Here is a 17442-nt window from a genome sequence, read left to right on the forward strand (position 1 = left end):
TTCCAGTGCCATGTGTCACATCTGTCTTTAAGATGCTCTCAGTAAATATCTGCTCATTTGATTAGATTTTACAAGCCACTAGTTACTGGCATTCCACTAGCCACTAGTTACTGGCATTCCACTAGCCACCAGGCCTCAGAGACTTCACTATTTGAAATACTAACACTTTACCTATTAAAGACATATTTCCTGAGGTGATATTAGAAGAGAAATAGTAAAAGAATGATAATAATAACTAAGAAAAAATAGATGTTATTTAAAAACATAAATATATGACAGTTATTTCTAGGTTTCCTCATATAAAGAATTTGCATTCAAAAAGAAAGAAAATACTTTAAGTATTAATTTAATTGAATATAATTTTAATATAACATCAACAGTGTTAGAAATGTTTCTTAATATGTGAATAATCAATTAGTTTTGTGATAGACACAGACAACAATATATTGACTACAAGAAGGAAAAGGGTGTGGTAAAGAACTGCTAAACTTTGTTCTCTCTCAAAACTTTGAATTAAGAATAACCTAGGCCATGGCTCTATAACACCAAGCTGCCTCTAGCTCCCCAGGGGAGAAGTGGGGGTAAACGAAGAAGTCTCTATACTGTGGCTCCTACAAAGCAGACTGCCCATAAATCAACCAGCGGAAAAGCACAGAGGAAGCAAAGGGCTACCAAAACCACTCGCAAGAGTGTGCCCTCTACTGGAGAGGTGAAGCAACCTAATGGTTACAGGCCTGGTACCACAGTACTTTGTGAAATTAGAGGTTACCAGAAGCCCGCAGAACTTCTGATTCTCAAATTTCCATCCTATCATCTGGTGTGAGGAATCGCTCAGGACTTAAAACAGATCAGCGCTTCCAGAGTGCAGCTATTGGTGCTTTGCAGGAGGCAAGTAAGGCATATGTGGTTGACCTTTCTGAAGACACCAACCTGTGCGCTATCCATGCTAAACATGTAGCAATTATGCCAAAAGCCATCCAGCTAGCATGCCGTATACATAGAGAACGTGCTTAAGAATCCACTGAGGGAAACATTTCATTCTTTAAAAAAAAAAAAAAAATTTCTCTTCTTCCTGTTATTGGTAGTTCTGAGCCTTAGATATTTTTTTCCTATGGGGTCAAAGGTACCTAAGTATATGACTGCAAGTGGAAAACAGAGGACAGAAATCAGTTTTTCCACTTTCATTTGTGTGTGAATTTTTTAAATATAAATGCAGGGACATAAAACATTAATGCAAGTCAAAATATTTCAGTGAACAAGTTTCAGAAGTTCAACTTTACAATAATTATAAATAAACCTATTAAGTTTTTCTGGACAATGCCAGCATTTGGATTTTTTAAAAAATAAGTAAATTTCTTATTAATGACTACTAAATGGTGTTTGCAGTACTTTTGATATACAGTGGATTTCATCCATTCACTATACTTTTCTAACTGAGTTGTCCTACATGTAAGTACATGTTTTTAATGTTATCTGTCTTCTATGCTTTTCCTGTAAGTTTGCTATTAAAATACATCAAACTATTTTTTTAATAAGAATAATCTAATTAAAGAGAAAAAAACACATGAATTTCTGGCTTACTCAGACCTCAAGTTATGTTAAAAAAACAGTAGATAATTTTTAAAATGCATAAATTTAAGAGAGTAACTTTGACTTTTAACAAAATACTTGTTTCGCCCTGTACACAATACCTAAAAAGCTGAAAACACAATCATACCTTTCCTGAAGAAATTATAAAAGTATAATTTTTGAGATAAGCATATTCAATAACCATTTATTGATAATGATAATTTTACAAGTTAGCCCCCCAAAATAAAGAAACACATTTTTAAAATTACTATCCAGAGTATCTGCTTTCTGGCTTACGTAACTTAATTGAGATACATATACAGGACTGTACAGAGGACACACCAGCGTGGTTACGCATTTAGTCACAAAACAGAACTGCGAAGGGTCAGCGTTCTTCCTATTCACTTTAAGTCATACATTATATATATGAAAAGATAACAGTATGATTAGGATGCATTAAAAATCGGGCTGATTACATAACCTCAGAGGCTTAGCTACTATGCTATTTTCAATTGTCAAACTATAGGACAACTGAATGATTAGAAAACTCTAGGCAAGTAAGTGAATTACACTGAGGGAGATTGCATTATACAGTGGAATGAATGGGATTTGGAGTCACACTGGCGTTTAAATCCCAGCTCTCCCATTTCCTGGCTGTTTGATCACAGGTAAAATGTCTAACTTCTCTGAGCCTCAGTTTATCTATAAAATGGGCATGATTATTATTCCCTTGCAGAGTTGTGGTGAAGATTTTAAAAGATAGTATCATTTCTTTGCTTAAACCCTCCAACGATTCATTATAATTTATAAAGTAAGTTTCAGACTCTGTCAAAAACACCATCTTACTTTCAGAGAGAAACTATGTTTTCTGCTTTCAACATTTCTGAAAACGTCCAAGCAGAAATGTCCAATTAGGTAGACAAAATGTAGGCTTAGTGACAGAATACAGAGAAGGATAGACTAGCAGAGTTCCGTGGCATCACCCATCCAGACAACAAATTCACTCAAAGACTGATATTTTTGTAATTTGGATATATCAGTCTTTATTCCTCCTACCTGATATAATTGTCATACGGTTACTCATTAATCCCTGCTTAACAAGTAATTTTGCAGTAATGGGATAGAACAATTTTTTAAATGCCCTAGGACAAGTAAATTCCTTGCCATCTCCTCCCTTTAGCATATCAAAAATTCTGCTTTATGATAAAATGGGTGATGATTTCAACTTCTATTTTAAATAATCCCTTGCCAGGCCAGCATGGCTCGGTGGTTGAGCTTTTGACCTATGAACCGGGTCATCATTCAATTTCCAGTCAGGGCACACACCTGGGTTGCAGGCTAAATCCCCAGTAGGGGGCCTGCAGGAGGCAGCGGATCAATGACTCTCTCTCATCATTGATGTTTCTATCTCTCTCTCCCTCTCCCTTCCTCTCTCTGAAATCAATAAAAACATGTTTTAAAATAATAATAATAATAATCCTTTATCTTGATAACCTTTCAGTTTATCTCATACTCCCAAACGAAATCTCTATTATTGCCTCAATACCGAAATTTAGCACATTCCAAGTGGAATCTGGACTCCAGGTACTTCCAGACTCCACCTAAACTAAGCATTTCTACTCTCTCCAGATTTTTTTTCAAGTATTGACCGAACTGTTTCCTCCAGCAAAGAGTAAGCTCCTCTAAAGACCGGAATCATATGATATAGCACTTAGCCCACCATCATCTCCAATATGTGTATGCCACTTGTACATACATATTCAATAATATATTTGCTTTGTTTTATTTTAATTCTCTACTTCCAAAAGTCAAATAATTAAAACTAATTAGTGGCCTATCCCAGTTACCATTTACTGAATATTTACTTTATGTCACTCTGCATTTTTTTAAACCACAAAATATTACCATATATTATCAACTCTAAAATATCAGACTTATAAGATCCATTTTTAGGGATCTTAAAATGTAAGGTGAAAAAATGTGCATCTTTCAGTTTCAATCTTATTTTATTTTATTATTTTATTTTATATATTATTTTAATTTATTTTATTTTATTATCCTCACTTGAGGATATTTTTTTCCATTGCTTTTCAGAGACAGTAGAAGGGAGAGAGAGAGAGAAAGACATGGATGTGAGAGAGACACACTGATTGGTTGCCTCCCGCATGTGCCCCAACCAGCTGGGGATCGAGCCTGCAACAGATTTAGGTGCCGTGCCCTTGGCCAAAATTGAACTCGGGACCCTTCAGTCCCCAGGCCAACGCTCTAACAACTGAGCCAAAGCAGCTAGGGCTCAACCTCACTTTAGAAACTGAAGGTCAAAGAGTGCTTAAAAACTCTGTCCAACATTAATACCTGTTAACCAGGTTAGTCACCGGTAGCAGTCTGGGGGAGAAATGGATCAAAAGCCAGCTGCTTTAAGTACTTCCCGGTCATTAGGTAAAATATGTGCATATCCAATATGTGTTGGTGTGCTCAGAAGAGTTCTTATAAAACTGCCTTGCATACATTTTCCCAACACTCCTATTATAGAAGATAAAGTCAAAAGTTCATTCCACCCATAAGAAAATATATAGTAATTACTAAAATCTGATATTCATTTTGAGTCATTCTAGGCAGATAAAATATGTCTGACTTTATTGGTGGGAACGTTTTATTTTCTTAAAATGGTGCCATATACTGCAGTTTGTTGAGAATACAAAGGGTCACTTGTCTTTTTCATACAAAAAACATGTTATAAATTAATACCAAAGTGATCTGCCATTTAAAAGCACATGATTTCCAAATGATTGACCATTTTCACCTAACAACCAGATATATCAAACAATAAATTTTATAAAGCAGAGTGGTAATTAGGCTAGTAATAATTTTGAATGAAAATTTATTTCAGGTAATAGATTTTTTTTTTAAGATTGGTAGAAAACACTTATAAAAGTCAAAACTTAGAATCTGTATCTTAACTGAGCATCAAGTGCAAGAAAGAGCAGACTAAATTCAGTTTCTGTCCCCACTCTCCCTCTTCTTCTCCCCACCCCTCTCCTTCTAGCTCTCTTTTTTGTAATAACTGTTAACATTTTAAATTATTTTTATACTAAGAAATAAGTATCAGATCTATAGAACATAAAATAGGAAGAAAGGGAAAAGTCTGGGATTATTTTCATTAAAAATATGTATATTTGCAGAAGTTGTTATTAAACAAAATGTCATTTTCTTTTAAGCATAAAAGCAATTGGTAAGCAAAGATTAAAAGGCCCAGCAATTCATTTTCAGCCCAAGATCAGGTTCCAATATGACTGAATTATTTAAAATAGATTTTTAGGTCAGATTTACTTAATATCATATACAACAGGTGTTTCTCAATTTGTTACATGAAGCATCATAGAATTCACCACATTTTTAAATGGCATTCTATGAATTAAGAACTAATAATGATATCAAAATTATCATCTTACTTCTCCATTTCTTAACGTTGTGATGGCTCCTCTTGCTACACCCATTCTAAATAGTGTTTCTGTGGCCTGTAAATAAAAAAGAAATCATCTATAATGTCTATTCAACTGTACATCCCACCTTCAAAATGTAAAAAACATTTCCAGCAACTTCTAGAGAGGCATCAATAAGGCACAGTAAGAGCTACAAGTTCTAAATTATACTGCAGAAATATCATTTCCAGAACCTTTTAATGCTATGAAGAGCTCAAACTAAATTATTTTTCAAAGGTTATTTTGATTTTCTGGTATTTTTCCAGATCTAGAGTTTCAAATTAGTAGACTCAGATAAGCTTAAACCTTAGTTTGATTAACAAAGATTAAATAAAAATTTAGTACTTGGACTCAAATCAGAAATTATCATTTGTTCTAATTTTTAGTTTTCACTTGAGTTCAGTTCAAATCACCTGATTGCCAGTGAAATACTGACAAAAGGTGAAGTAATTTAGTAATGTAATATATTAAGTAACATACAAAAAGAGTTATGGCTTTCTATACACTAATAATGAATAAACCTAAAAGGAAATTAAGAATTCTATTTACAATAGCATAAAGAATACCTTAGGAATAAACTTAACTAAAAGCATAAGACTTCTTCACTGTACAGAACACCGCTGAAAAGATTAAAGAACACATAAACAAATGGAAAACATCCTATGTTTATGAATTGGAAGACTTAATTATCGCTAAGATACCAATACTACCCAAAGTGATATACAGATTCAATGCGATTCCTATTTTGTATTTTTTGCAGAAATACAAAAATCCACCCTAAAATTTATATGGAACCCAAATAGCCAAAACAATTTTGAAAAGGAGGAACAAATTTGGAGGAATCATACTTCCTAATTTCAAAACTGAGAAATTAACAAAGCTATAGTAATCAAACAGTGTGATACTGTCATAAGACAGACATATAAACCAATGAAAGAGACTAGAGAGCCCCAAAATAAACCCTCGTGTATATGGTCCAATAACATTCAATAAAGGGTGCCAGGACCGTTCAAATGGAACAAGGAGAGTCTTTTTAACAAATGGTGCTGGGAAAGCTAGATATCCACATGCAAAAGAGTGAAGATGAACCCTTACCTTATACCATACACAAAAATTAACTCAAAAGAGATGGGAAACCTAAATGTAAGAGCAAAAGCTATAAAACTCTTAGAAAAAATATAAGGGAAAAGCTTCATGATTCAGTGTCTGGTAAGGACATGCTTCCTGGTTCCTAGGTGGCTGTCTTCTTTTTCTCATCACATGGCAGAAAGCAAACAGAAGCAAGCTCTTGCTGTACTTCTATCAGGGCACTAAATCCCACTTATGAGAGCAAAGCCCTCAAGAGCTCATCTAATCCTAATTACCTCCCAAAGGCCCCCCTCCTAATACCATCACATTGCGGGGTAAGGTTTTGAAATGAATTTTGGATGAACACAAATATTCAGTCCATAATAGGGTGTTCCATTCAGAAGGGGCAAGTACAAAGGCCAGTAGATAGAATCATGCCTGGCACGTTCAAGGATGAGTAAGATGACCAGCGAGGCTAAAAGAAAAAGACTGCATGAGGGAGGTGTGGGAAAAGAAAGGATGCAAGTTCATTTGTTCAATATGCAATGTGTGCTATTATTTTTCAATCGGGCATAAGAGAAATGCATTACCAACCTTCAATAATTGAAAAAAATTTCAAAGAATGCTCTACTAACATAAATTTTAAGAATTAGTATATGAAAAAAAAAGGATAGAGAATTCTAAATTTAAAAACTGAATGCACATCTCAAGAAATCCAAAGAGTAGGAGAAATGGAAAACTGTAGGAAACTGTAAGGAAACTGATGTATGTGTACAAAATCAGTGTAACACGTTAATTTAGATAGAAGGAAGTAAATAACAGAAGAAATGATAAAAAGGGGTGCAAGTGGTTGCCTCTGGGTTGTGGAAATCAGGCACTGGAAGATGTGAAGAAGAGTATTTATGCTTTCTGCCAGCTTTGCAGCATACTATCTGACTATTTAAACTACATGTAAATTCTTGATCAAACTTTAACTGTTAAAGGAATAAGAAATCAATAGTGTCTAATTTTGCAAAGAGGTCAAATACTTCACAGTTTTAACAGAGTGGTGCAAACAAGAATATAGTTGGGTGGAAAAGGTGAAGAGATTAAGAAAAAAAGAAAACCACACAAAAAAATTCATAACATAGACTACAGTATGGCGATTACCAGAGGGAAAGGGGGTGGCCAGAGGTAGGAGAGAGTAAAAGAGAGATAAATGGTGATGGAAGGAGACTTGACTTGGGGAGGTGAACATACAGTACAATACACAGATGATGTGTTAATAGAACTGTACACCTGAAACCTATATAATTTTATTAACCAATGTAACCCCCATAAATTCAATTAAAATTTTTTTTAAAGAATATAGTTGAGGCCTGAATAGAAGGACATAAAGGGAAACAGTGTACGTAAACTCCAAAAGTTTGGCAATAAAGGTAAGAAATGAGATGGAGTTGTTGCTAGAAAGAGCAGAGTTGAGAGAAAATTGATAACCCGATGTATTTTTAGGATAGAAGAGATTTAAACACGTTCTTAATGGCTAAATTGTACTCAATAAGATGCGAGAAGTTATGGATACCGGAAGGAAAATGGATACTGACTGAAGGAGATTCCTGTAGAAGATAAAATCAATAGCATACACAGCCATCTGTTAGCTATGTTAAAGGGGGAAAGGGGCAAATACGTATGTAAATTCTCTCCCCCTCTCTGCCTTGACCCCTCCCTTTCCTCTGATCCCTCCCCCCTTTCTCTTCCTTTCCCTCAGAAATAGGAGACAGGATAATCTTCAAAGAATGACAAAGATACTAATTTAAGACAGGGGTAAGACCATAAGGGAATGGAACACATAACTTCCGAGCAATACTAAAAGCCCAGCTAAGGTTGAAAATTGTAAATCTTTGTTACTGCAAATCATGGTTTGTAAAATTCATGGTTAAAGAACTGTCAAGGAAAAATGAGCAAGGCTAGAGAGGATATGGATTAAAAGGTAACTCCTTTTATTGCAACTTCATTGGTAAAATGCATGTAACTTAGAAATAAAAGCAAAATTTTTCTAACATTTTTTCACAGTTCAGAATTTATTTATTAAATTTCAGATTTCCAAGAGGATTAAAAAATAAATAAATAAAGGAATAAAACAACTTTGATGCTAACAACACAGTATCACTATCGTTTTATACTTAAAATGCAGAGAGACAACCTCACACTCAGGGAACTCTTGACATTAAATAAATCAAGTTTATCTTTAGGGGAAAAACACTCCAAATGTGACTGATCGTGTACTGTTGGGTAGGAGACACCTACAAAGATTTTTGGATGAAAATGAGTCATCCTAGTCTCTTTAACGCAATCACATTCCTCGCATGGAGGGGGTAGCAATCTTTAAAACATTCTCTCTCTCTCTCTCTCTCTCTCTCTCTCTCTCTCTCTCTCTCTCTCTCTCTCTCTCTCTCTCTCTCACACACACACACACACACACACGCGCGCGCGCGCTGGTGGAGAGATAGTGTCTAAATGCTAAGTTAGAATATAAAAAAAGAGAAAGAACTCATTGACGGGCAACAGTGTGGTGACTGCTGGGGGTGGGGGGAGGTGGAAGAGGGTATAGGAGGCTAAATGGTGATGGAAAAAAATAAACAAAACAAAATAAGAAAGAACTTTTAGGGCAAACGCTACACTAAATCTTGTGATTGTAGCACAACAGGAATATAATTCCAATCCATAACTTATTGAGTAAGTTAAGCAGGCCATTAATTGGAAGAGAGAAAGGTTATTCACATTCCCAAACAAAAGTCAAATTATAAATGAATGACTTTGCTAAAACAGATTTTTTACTAAAGCATACAAAACTAGATGTTGAAAGAACTATTTACAGAAATTTTTATTAAAGGAAAGAAATTCTCACCAATGGTGTACTTGTATTTTTTTCTATTCTTAATTATATGAATATTAAATTATATCTTCCATCTTCCTGTTTCTTTTTAAACCCTAATTGATGTAGTGATGTAACTGTTAACAGTACTCATCTAAGTCAGTTTAGTTACTGTGTATATTTGAGGAGCAAAAGGGGAAAGGCAGAGGCAGAGGCAGAGGCAGCGAGCGCTTGGGAGAAAGTGTGCAACTAAACCAGATCAAATTACTTACATTTTTGTGTGCCAAAAACCCAGGCAGTTTTAAGATCTAATTCTTTGTCTGCACTTTCTCCAGGAGAAGAAGAATACTAAATTCAATCTTTTGTTTCCAACTAAATTGATTTATTTCATCAGCTATTCTCACCAACATTTTTAAGGATGTCTCATTCTAATGGCACTTGGTCAATTCAGCTCAGCTTCCTTTGATTCTATAGGGAAGCACTGGAGTGTACAACATGCTTTTGACCTCTACTAAAAAGACTGCTTTTAATTTACTTGTACCCAAACAACAACTAACAAATGTCAAAAACAATGAGATACAGGGCTAATTTTCAGCATTTGTTAATTTACCACCAGAAAATTCTTGACTGAAATTTCCCTCTCCTTGAGTTTTGGTAAAAACTAAAATGATTAATACTGAAATACTAAAAGCATTCATTAAACATTTTCTGTCAGTTTTCTGTCAGGGACAGGGGATGGGGGGGGGGGGGGACACCTACAGGTCTTTGTTTAAAACCAGGTTATTAAGAGAGACTGCTCTGAAGAAGAGTGTTAAATAATAGACTTAGGAGACATAAAATCTAACTGTAACAAATGCAAAGTTCTGGACTGGATCCTTGTGTCTGCATATGTGTGCAAATCAAAAAAGATAGGGAAATATATGAATTAATAACAGTAGTAATCTCTGGGTATTTTTCTTTTTATTTTCTAATGTTCTACCATGCACATGGACTGTGTTTGGTAATAACAATTAAAAGTAAAAAATTAAAAGTATCAATTGTTGTTATACTAAAACCATTTTAAAACAGAATTTTAGAAAAATGTAAAATGTTATAATACAAGCAGTACTACCTTAAGTAGCTTCCAGAGGGAAAATAATCCAAATTCAATAGAGACTCATGCTCTTACAGTATAATGTTCTTTAATTCATTAAACCAACACAAAATAAGTCAAATTAATAAGAAGAAATATAAATTTGATATACTTTAACCTTGAAAAGCAGTATGATTATAATAACCTTAAAGCATCATATTAAGAAAGACTTCAGTGGGTTTATTTAACATGAAGTTTATAAATATAAATATAAGAGTTGTTGTATTTAGCAAATATTTACTTAATAGTCAAGCAGTACATTTCTAGTTATTTTATGTCCACTATTTACTATCTGGGCAACCTCAGGCAGGTCATTTAAACTCTCTAAGCTCTGACCTCCTAATATCATCAACCTGTCTTCCTATTGTGGTGAATGCAGGTGTCGGGATATATAAAAAGCTCTGTAAAGAGCTAGATAAATGTAAAATAATGAATCCAAGGTATACTTTAGGACAGCACTTTCTTTAGACGCAAAGATGTTTGAGAAATCCTAATTTTGATTTTTCAAATGTAAAATTAAGGAATGCAGCACTCATGAAAGATCAAAAATGACTGAGCCTTAATCACAGCTGTGACTATGAAAAACAAAAATCGATGTCAAAGAGTCACAGCACGTTACCACTGTTCTACAACTATCTCTTATTGTTTGGTTCACCAGCTAAACAACGATGTCCTGAAGGGCATGAATTACATCTTTTATTTATGTACTCCCAGCATCTTGCGAAATACAGAATAATACAGCAAAAAGGGTAAGAAAGCAGGTTTTAGAAACAGATTGTTGGGTTCAAATTCTAGCTTTGCCATATATGAGATGTGTGACCTCAGCCAAGCAGCTTCACTTCTTCGTCCTCAAATTTATCATTAGCAAAGTAAGAAAACTGTAAGTGCTCAAAAAATGATAATTTTATTACTATCAATATCTCAAAGAAAATGCAGAATTCCAATTTTACTTTAAAAGTCAGCCATCAGACTACAATAAAAAATGCAATTAAAAATTGCATCAGATGGCAATTTAAAAGATCCTATATAAAACAGTCAACATTTATCACATTATGCTATATGGCCATTCATTTATACTAAAATTCTTGACAAGTCAATCAAAAAAATAGAAAACTTACATTCAAGAAGATTAAGTTAGCAAAAGTTTTCAGAAATCATATGCAAAATTCACTTCCCAGCTTTTTATCCTAAGCACAGAAGAAAAATTTAAATACTGAGGCTCTTAAGCACCAGCTGCTTTCCTTCCTTATGATAACAAAAATACAAAATACAAAACTGGAAAACTGAGCATTTACTATCTGCTTCTTGGGAAAGAAGCAGAGCATGATACAAATCTAATAATATGCCTTCAAATTACACAAACACATTATCATAGCAACCAAGACCTTTGTGATGTGCCCAAACCATTATCATTCTCTTTTTTCCAAACAGCTGCCTATAGTCCAACCTTCCAGCTTATTAATTCTACTTCATAGCTTCAGGACCCATGCACTACCACAGCTGCAGCACAGGGAACAAACCTCTGAGAGAAACTCCATTTTTCTAGGCAAAAAACAGGGAAAAGGGGACCAAGTGAGCCATAGAATGCGTAGGGAATTATTCCCTGGTTGTTGGGACGGTTTTCTGTCTTTTTTTTCTCTCTCTTAATTTGGCCCCACGGATAGGCACCAGTTATAAGATGAAGCAGCAGCAGTGCCAGTAGTTAAAACTGGAAAAGAAATTCTTTTTTTTCTGATCAAAGGTATATGGAAAGGGGACCTCAGTAGTCAAAAGAAGGAAGGAAGAATCTCCATTATTTCAGTTTCTTTTGTTTAACCACTTTGTCCCAATGGCAGGCTCTGTTGAGTGTCTACAACTGTGACAGCAGTGCTGGCTGCTAAAACTCAAAGAAACCCCATCTTTCTGGCCACAGGACCAGGAAAAGGAGAGCCAAAGAGTCAGAGAATATAGGGATAATTCCAAGAAGGAGCTACCCTTAATCTGTGTTTGAACTGGCACAAGTACAGGGATCACCCCTAATGAGCACAGGCACAGAACAGATCCAAGCAGCAAAGCAAAAGCTTTAAGAACAAAAGTGCAGTTAAAACTACCACCTAAGTCCCAGAATGACCCATGAGTGGAACATAAATGGGACAGACCCAAAATAGCACATAAGATAGAACTGATATTGGAACAACTGCCCACTGAAAATGAGACAGAACTTGCAGTCTGAATTTAACAGGGTAACTGCTTACTACAACTACTAAAAAAAAGATCGATACACTTCAAAAGATTTTAACAGGACCCAGAGTCTCACAACATGATATTCAAAATATCTAGGATCAAATCAAAATGACTCAAGCTGCAAAGAACAAAACAATTGTGACCACTTCTCAAAGGAAAGAGTATCAGATGTACTATCAGACTACCAGACAAAACCTTGTAAAGTATTACAACTGTGTTCCATAAGGTAAGGTTAAACACACTTACCATTAACGGAAAAAGAAGCTCTCAGCAGAAAAATAAAAATTATTTAAAAATGGAAATTAAGGAAGTGAAAATATATCTGAAATAAGGAAAATCAATGGCTGGGGACTCAAGAGCAGAATGGACATAAAAGAGGAAAGAATCAGTGAACATAAATCAATAAAGAGTATCCACTCTACAAAGAAATAAAGATTTTTTTTTTTTTAATGAGCAGAGCCCTACAGCTTGTGGGAGAAAAGATCTACCATTTGCATTATCAGAGATCCAGAAAAAGAGGAAAAACAGATTGATACAGAAAAAAATGTTTGAAGAAATAATGGCTAAAAACTTCCCAAATCAGGTGAAAGATGTACATTTATAGGTTCAAGCTCAGTGAAACCCAGGTAAGATATGCTCAAAGAAAACTACAGCTAGATACATCATAAACAAAATGCTGAAATTCATATATTTTTTAAAAAATCTTGAAAGTAGCCATAAAACAAACCCATACAAATTCATTCAGTGTAAAAAGTATTTAAATGATTATAGATTTTCCATAAAATAAAATAAAAAACATGGCAGTGAGAAGAGAGAACAACTTTATTTTGAAAAAAAAAAAAAAAACACAAAAAACTATAAACCTAGAATTCTATATCCAGCAAAAATATCCTTCAGGAATAAAGGTAAAATAAAGGCATTCTCATGTGAAAGAGAGTAAGAAAATCTGTCACCAGAAGAACTGCTCTAAAGAAAATGACAAATTTCTTCAGATTGAAAAGAAATAATCTTAGAGGGAAACTTGAAACTTTGGGATTGAAAGAAAAGCAACACATATGGTAAAATTTGAGTAAATGTGAAAGATTGTATTTCTTTTAAGATTGTTAAAATATCTGTGCTTGTCCCCCAAAAATTAAAACTTTGTCTGATGGAGTTTTCAATATATATAGATATAATATATATGATAACTATAACACAGTGGGGAGATTAAAGAGGCCTATATGGTTGTAAGCCTTCTACATTTCACTAGAAGTGGTAAAATATTAATTACAAGTAGAATGTGATGCATAGTAATACAGACAAAAAACCCAATAGATAAATTTTAATGAAACAGTAAAAAATATTCTTAATCCACCCTGGCCAGTTTGGCTCAGTTGGTTGGAGCGTTGTCTCATACACGGATAGGTTGGAGGGTTCAATTTCCAGTCAGGGCACATACCCAGGTTTCAGGTTCAATCCTCAGTCTGCATATGTTTCTCGCTCACATCAATGTTTCTCTCTCTCTCTCTCTCTGTCCCTCCCTCCCTCCTTCCCTCCCTCCCTCCCTCTTTCCCCCTCTCAAAATAATCAATAAAACAAATTTTTTAATATTCATAATTCAAGGAATGCAAGAAAAGAGGTACAAAAAAGCAAAAAAGAGGGGACAAAGAGAAAACAAATAAGATCCACCTATTTCAAACAATATAATTATATTAAATATAAATGATCTAAATCTAGAGTCAGCAAATTTTACTGCAAAGGGTCAAATAAAAATATTTTAGGTTTCTCAGGCTATGCAAAGTCTGTTACAACTACTCAATTCTGACACTGTAGAAGGAAAGCAACCATAGACAATATATCAATGAATGGACATGGCCCCAATAAAACTTTATTTATAAAAATAGACACAGGTTGTAGTTTGCTGATCTGTGATCTAAACATATCACTTAAAAGATAAAGACTAAAGACTGTCAGATTATATTAAAAAATATAATTTTAGGATTCAATTCAGAATTCCTCTATTGAGTCTTCCCTCTCCCTTCAAGGTAAAGAATAAGTATCCCTACTAAATATAAATATTTCTACAATAGCGTACACTATAAATGTGTTTGTTTTCTTTACCACATTTATTTTTGAAGCAGAAAAAAGGGTTTATTTCCATTCATATCCCAGTGATCTCAATAAATACTTTGACTATTAGATGACATGAAATACCTTTCTGCAGTGTGCCAATCATGCAAGGTGCAAATTAAATTAAAAACCAACTCATACCAACTCTCCAAACACTACCCTTGAAATATTTATTAAAATGCATTTTAAAATATATGCTTTATAATAACATGCCTTTTCCTCATAACACAGTATACATATGTATAAATATGTGTATATGTATATATATATAAAATATATTTTATAGCAGATGAGCACATTTGGGGTTCACTTTCTAGAAGAGATGGAGTCCCACTGTCACCAACATAAGTTTATAATCTAGTAGAAAACTCAAAAATACATAATAAATTTAATCCATCTCCATCTATGTTATGCTTACACATTAACTTCCAAACAACAACAGTACCTGACTATTACAGAGGCAATTGAAAGACACCTGGTAAAATGTGTGACTCTAAGACAGGGTTAGATAGACTGAATTCCAATGTTTATTTCAAACTAGAAGGTTGAAGGTAACACTTTCCTCCTCATGAAAAAATTGACATTTAGATTAATCCCACATGCTAAGAAATAGCAGTTTACATGGCCAAACATTCATCATAAAAGACATAGATTTCTTTACACCAGGGATCATCAAAGTATGGCCTGTAGGAGAAATCCTGGCACTTTTGTAAAAGCTGACAATCTGACTATAAAATTTATATAGAAATGAAAAAAAAAAAAATACAACATAGCCAAAACAATGTTGAAAAAGACCAAAGAACAAAGAACAAAGTTGGCAGACCTATCCTATGTGATTTGAAGACTTAATATAAGGTTTCAGCAATCAATACAGTGTGGTATTAGCATAAGGTTACAATCCAGAAATAGATCCACACTGTGTGTTCAATTGATTTTCTACGAAGGTACCAAAGTACTGGAGAAAGAATATTCTTTTCAGCCAATGGAACTGAAACAACTGAATTTCCAAACAGAAATATATGACCCTTAGTCCATCCTTCACTCCATATACAAAACTAACTTAAAATGGAACATAGATTTAAATGTTGGAGCTCAAACCATAAAACTACTGGAAGAAAACACTAAAGAAACACTTTATAATCTTCACTTAGGCCAGGGGTTGGGAACCTTTTTTCTGCCCGTGAAATCATTTGGTCTGGCCCTGCCAAGGCAACCACAGGTGGGACTTGAAATTCAATAAATTCAATTAAATGTTTGACCAAATACAGCAGGCTAATTTTTAAGTTGATAATTTTGTATGGTAGGACCAGACCAAATTATTTTGTGAGCTGTATACGGCCCACGGGCCAGACATTCCCCACCCCTGATTCAGGCAAAGATAATGTTACATGGGGTGAGGGAGAACAAAACATTAAAGAAAAAATAATTATGGCAAGTTACATGTCCAAAGATGGCCACATCAATATATATCCTATCCCCATGTACTTCTTAAAATGTAACATTGACTCTCCTTTATATGTCATATGTTCCCTCCCCTTCAACAGAGGACCCTAGAAACTGCCTTTGTACCTTTAGCTTAAATATAATGAGGAAAAATGATGCTGATTTTAAGGCTAAGTCATAAAAGGCAAAATGACTTCCAACCAGCATTCTCACTTTCTTAGGACATGTGCCTTTGGAGCCCTGAACCACCATGTAACAAATCCAACTACATTGAAACCAACATGGTAATGCTAGAGCAGCAGTTGTCATTCAACCGGTGTGTGGCAAGAATCTTTAAAACATGCAATACCTGACTATTTAGTCAGGGCATTGACCTCTTTTCCCTTAAATAGTCAAATAAAAAGATAACAACAGACAACACAACAATAGCCGTCTGGTGTGAATGAATAAATCAAAATTATTCTTTTTTTTGTCATATCGGCAAAAAATATATTTTTTGGTGTGCAGCAGAATTTTAGTAATCAGTTCATGTGTGCCATGAGATGAAAAAGGTTGAAAACTGTTGTGCTAGAGAAACAACATAGAAATATAGAGAGGTGCCCCAACTATTCCAACATAATCTATCCAAGTATTCTAAACTCAGATGCCATTCACATGAGTCTTCAAAATGATTCCAGCCCTTAGCTTCCAAGCTGCACTAGCTGATGTCAAGTGGAGCAGCAATGGCAAGCCCTTCCCAGATGGCAGATCCATACAAAGTCAATACTATTGCTATTTTTGTCCACTAAATGTTGAGTATTCTTACTCAGCATCAGATGTCTATACATTGATAAAATGTGCTTCATCGAAATTAAAAACCCTTTGCTCTCTGAAAGACTCAATTGAGAAAATAAAGAAGCCAGACTCACAGAAAATATCTGCAAATATATATCTGACAAACCACTTGTATTCAGAATATATAAATAACTCTCAAACTCAAAAATAAGACATACAACTAAATAAATTAAAATGAGCAAAAGATTTCAACACACATATATGTGCATATACATACACACTAACAAATACACACACACACACCACCACCACCACCACCACCACCAAAAAAATGGGTATCCAAAAAAATGTATACACACTTTTTTCTTTTTTTTAGTAAATCTTTTTTTTTTATGTTTTTATTGACTTTTTTTAATTTATTTTAATTCTCACCAAGGATACTTTTTCAATTGCCCTTCAGAGAGAGTGAGAAAGAGAGAGAGAGACATCGATGTGAGAGAGACACATAGGGGCTGGGGATTGAGCCTACAACTAAGGTATGTGCCCTTGGCCAGAATTGAACCCGGGGCCCTTCAGTCCAAGGGCTGACACTCTAACCACTGAGCAAAACAGGCTAGGGCTACACACTTTTTTCTGATAGCTCAATTAATGTTTCTTTTCAGATTTAACCCATTGGAATTAATTATTATTAAAAGTGTGTATACATTTTTAGGGACACCCTATATATGAATGGGCAAAAAGTCAAAGAAAAAATGTTCAACATCATTCATCTTTAGGGAAATGCAAAT

At 34.4% G+C, this 17442-nt stretch overlaps 1 protein-coding gene across 2 annotated transcripts in view; it reads right to left on the minus strand.

Annotated features, from left to right (window-relative positions):
• The window catches only part of TMEM135 (transmembrane protein 135), a 198456-nt gene that overhangs the window by 120791 nt on the left and 60223 nt on the right, over window positions 1-17442 (minus strand). Inside the window, exon 5 of one of the 2 annotated variants that reach the window (XM_016206817.2) lies at window positions 5022-5087. The exons of the other annotated variant lie outside the window; for it this stretch is intronic. Within the exon in view, the coding sequence (XP_016062303.1) occupies window positions 5022-5087 (66 nt within the window). The remainder of the gene's footprint in view (window positions 1-5021; window positions 5088-17442) is intronic. 2 annotated transcript variants of the gene reach the window in all.

The sequence above is a fragment of the Miniopterus natalensis genome, chromosome 11 (assembly GCF_054644295.1).
Source record: "Miniopterus natalensis isolate mMinNat1 chromosome 11, mMinNat1.hap1, whole genome shotgun sequence".
Lineage (NCBI taxonomy): Eukaryota > Metazoa > Chordata > Mammalia > Chiroptera > Miniopteridae > Miniopterus > Miniopterus natalensis.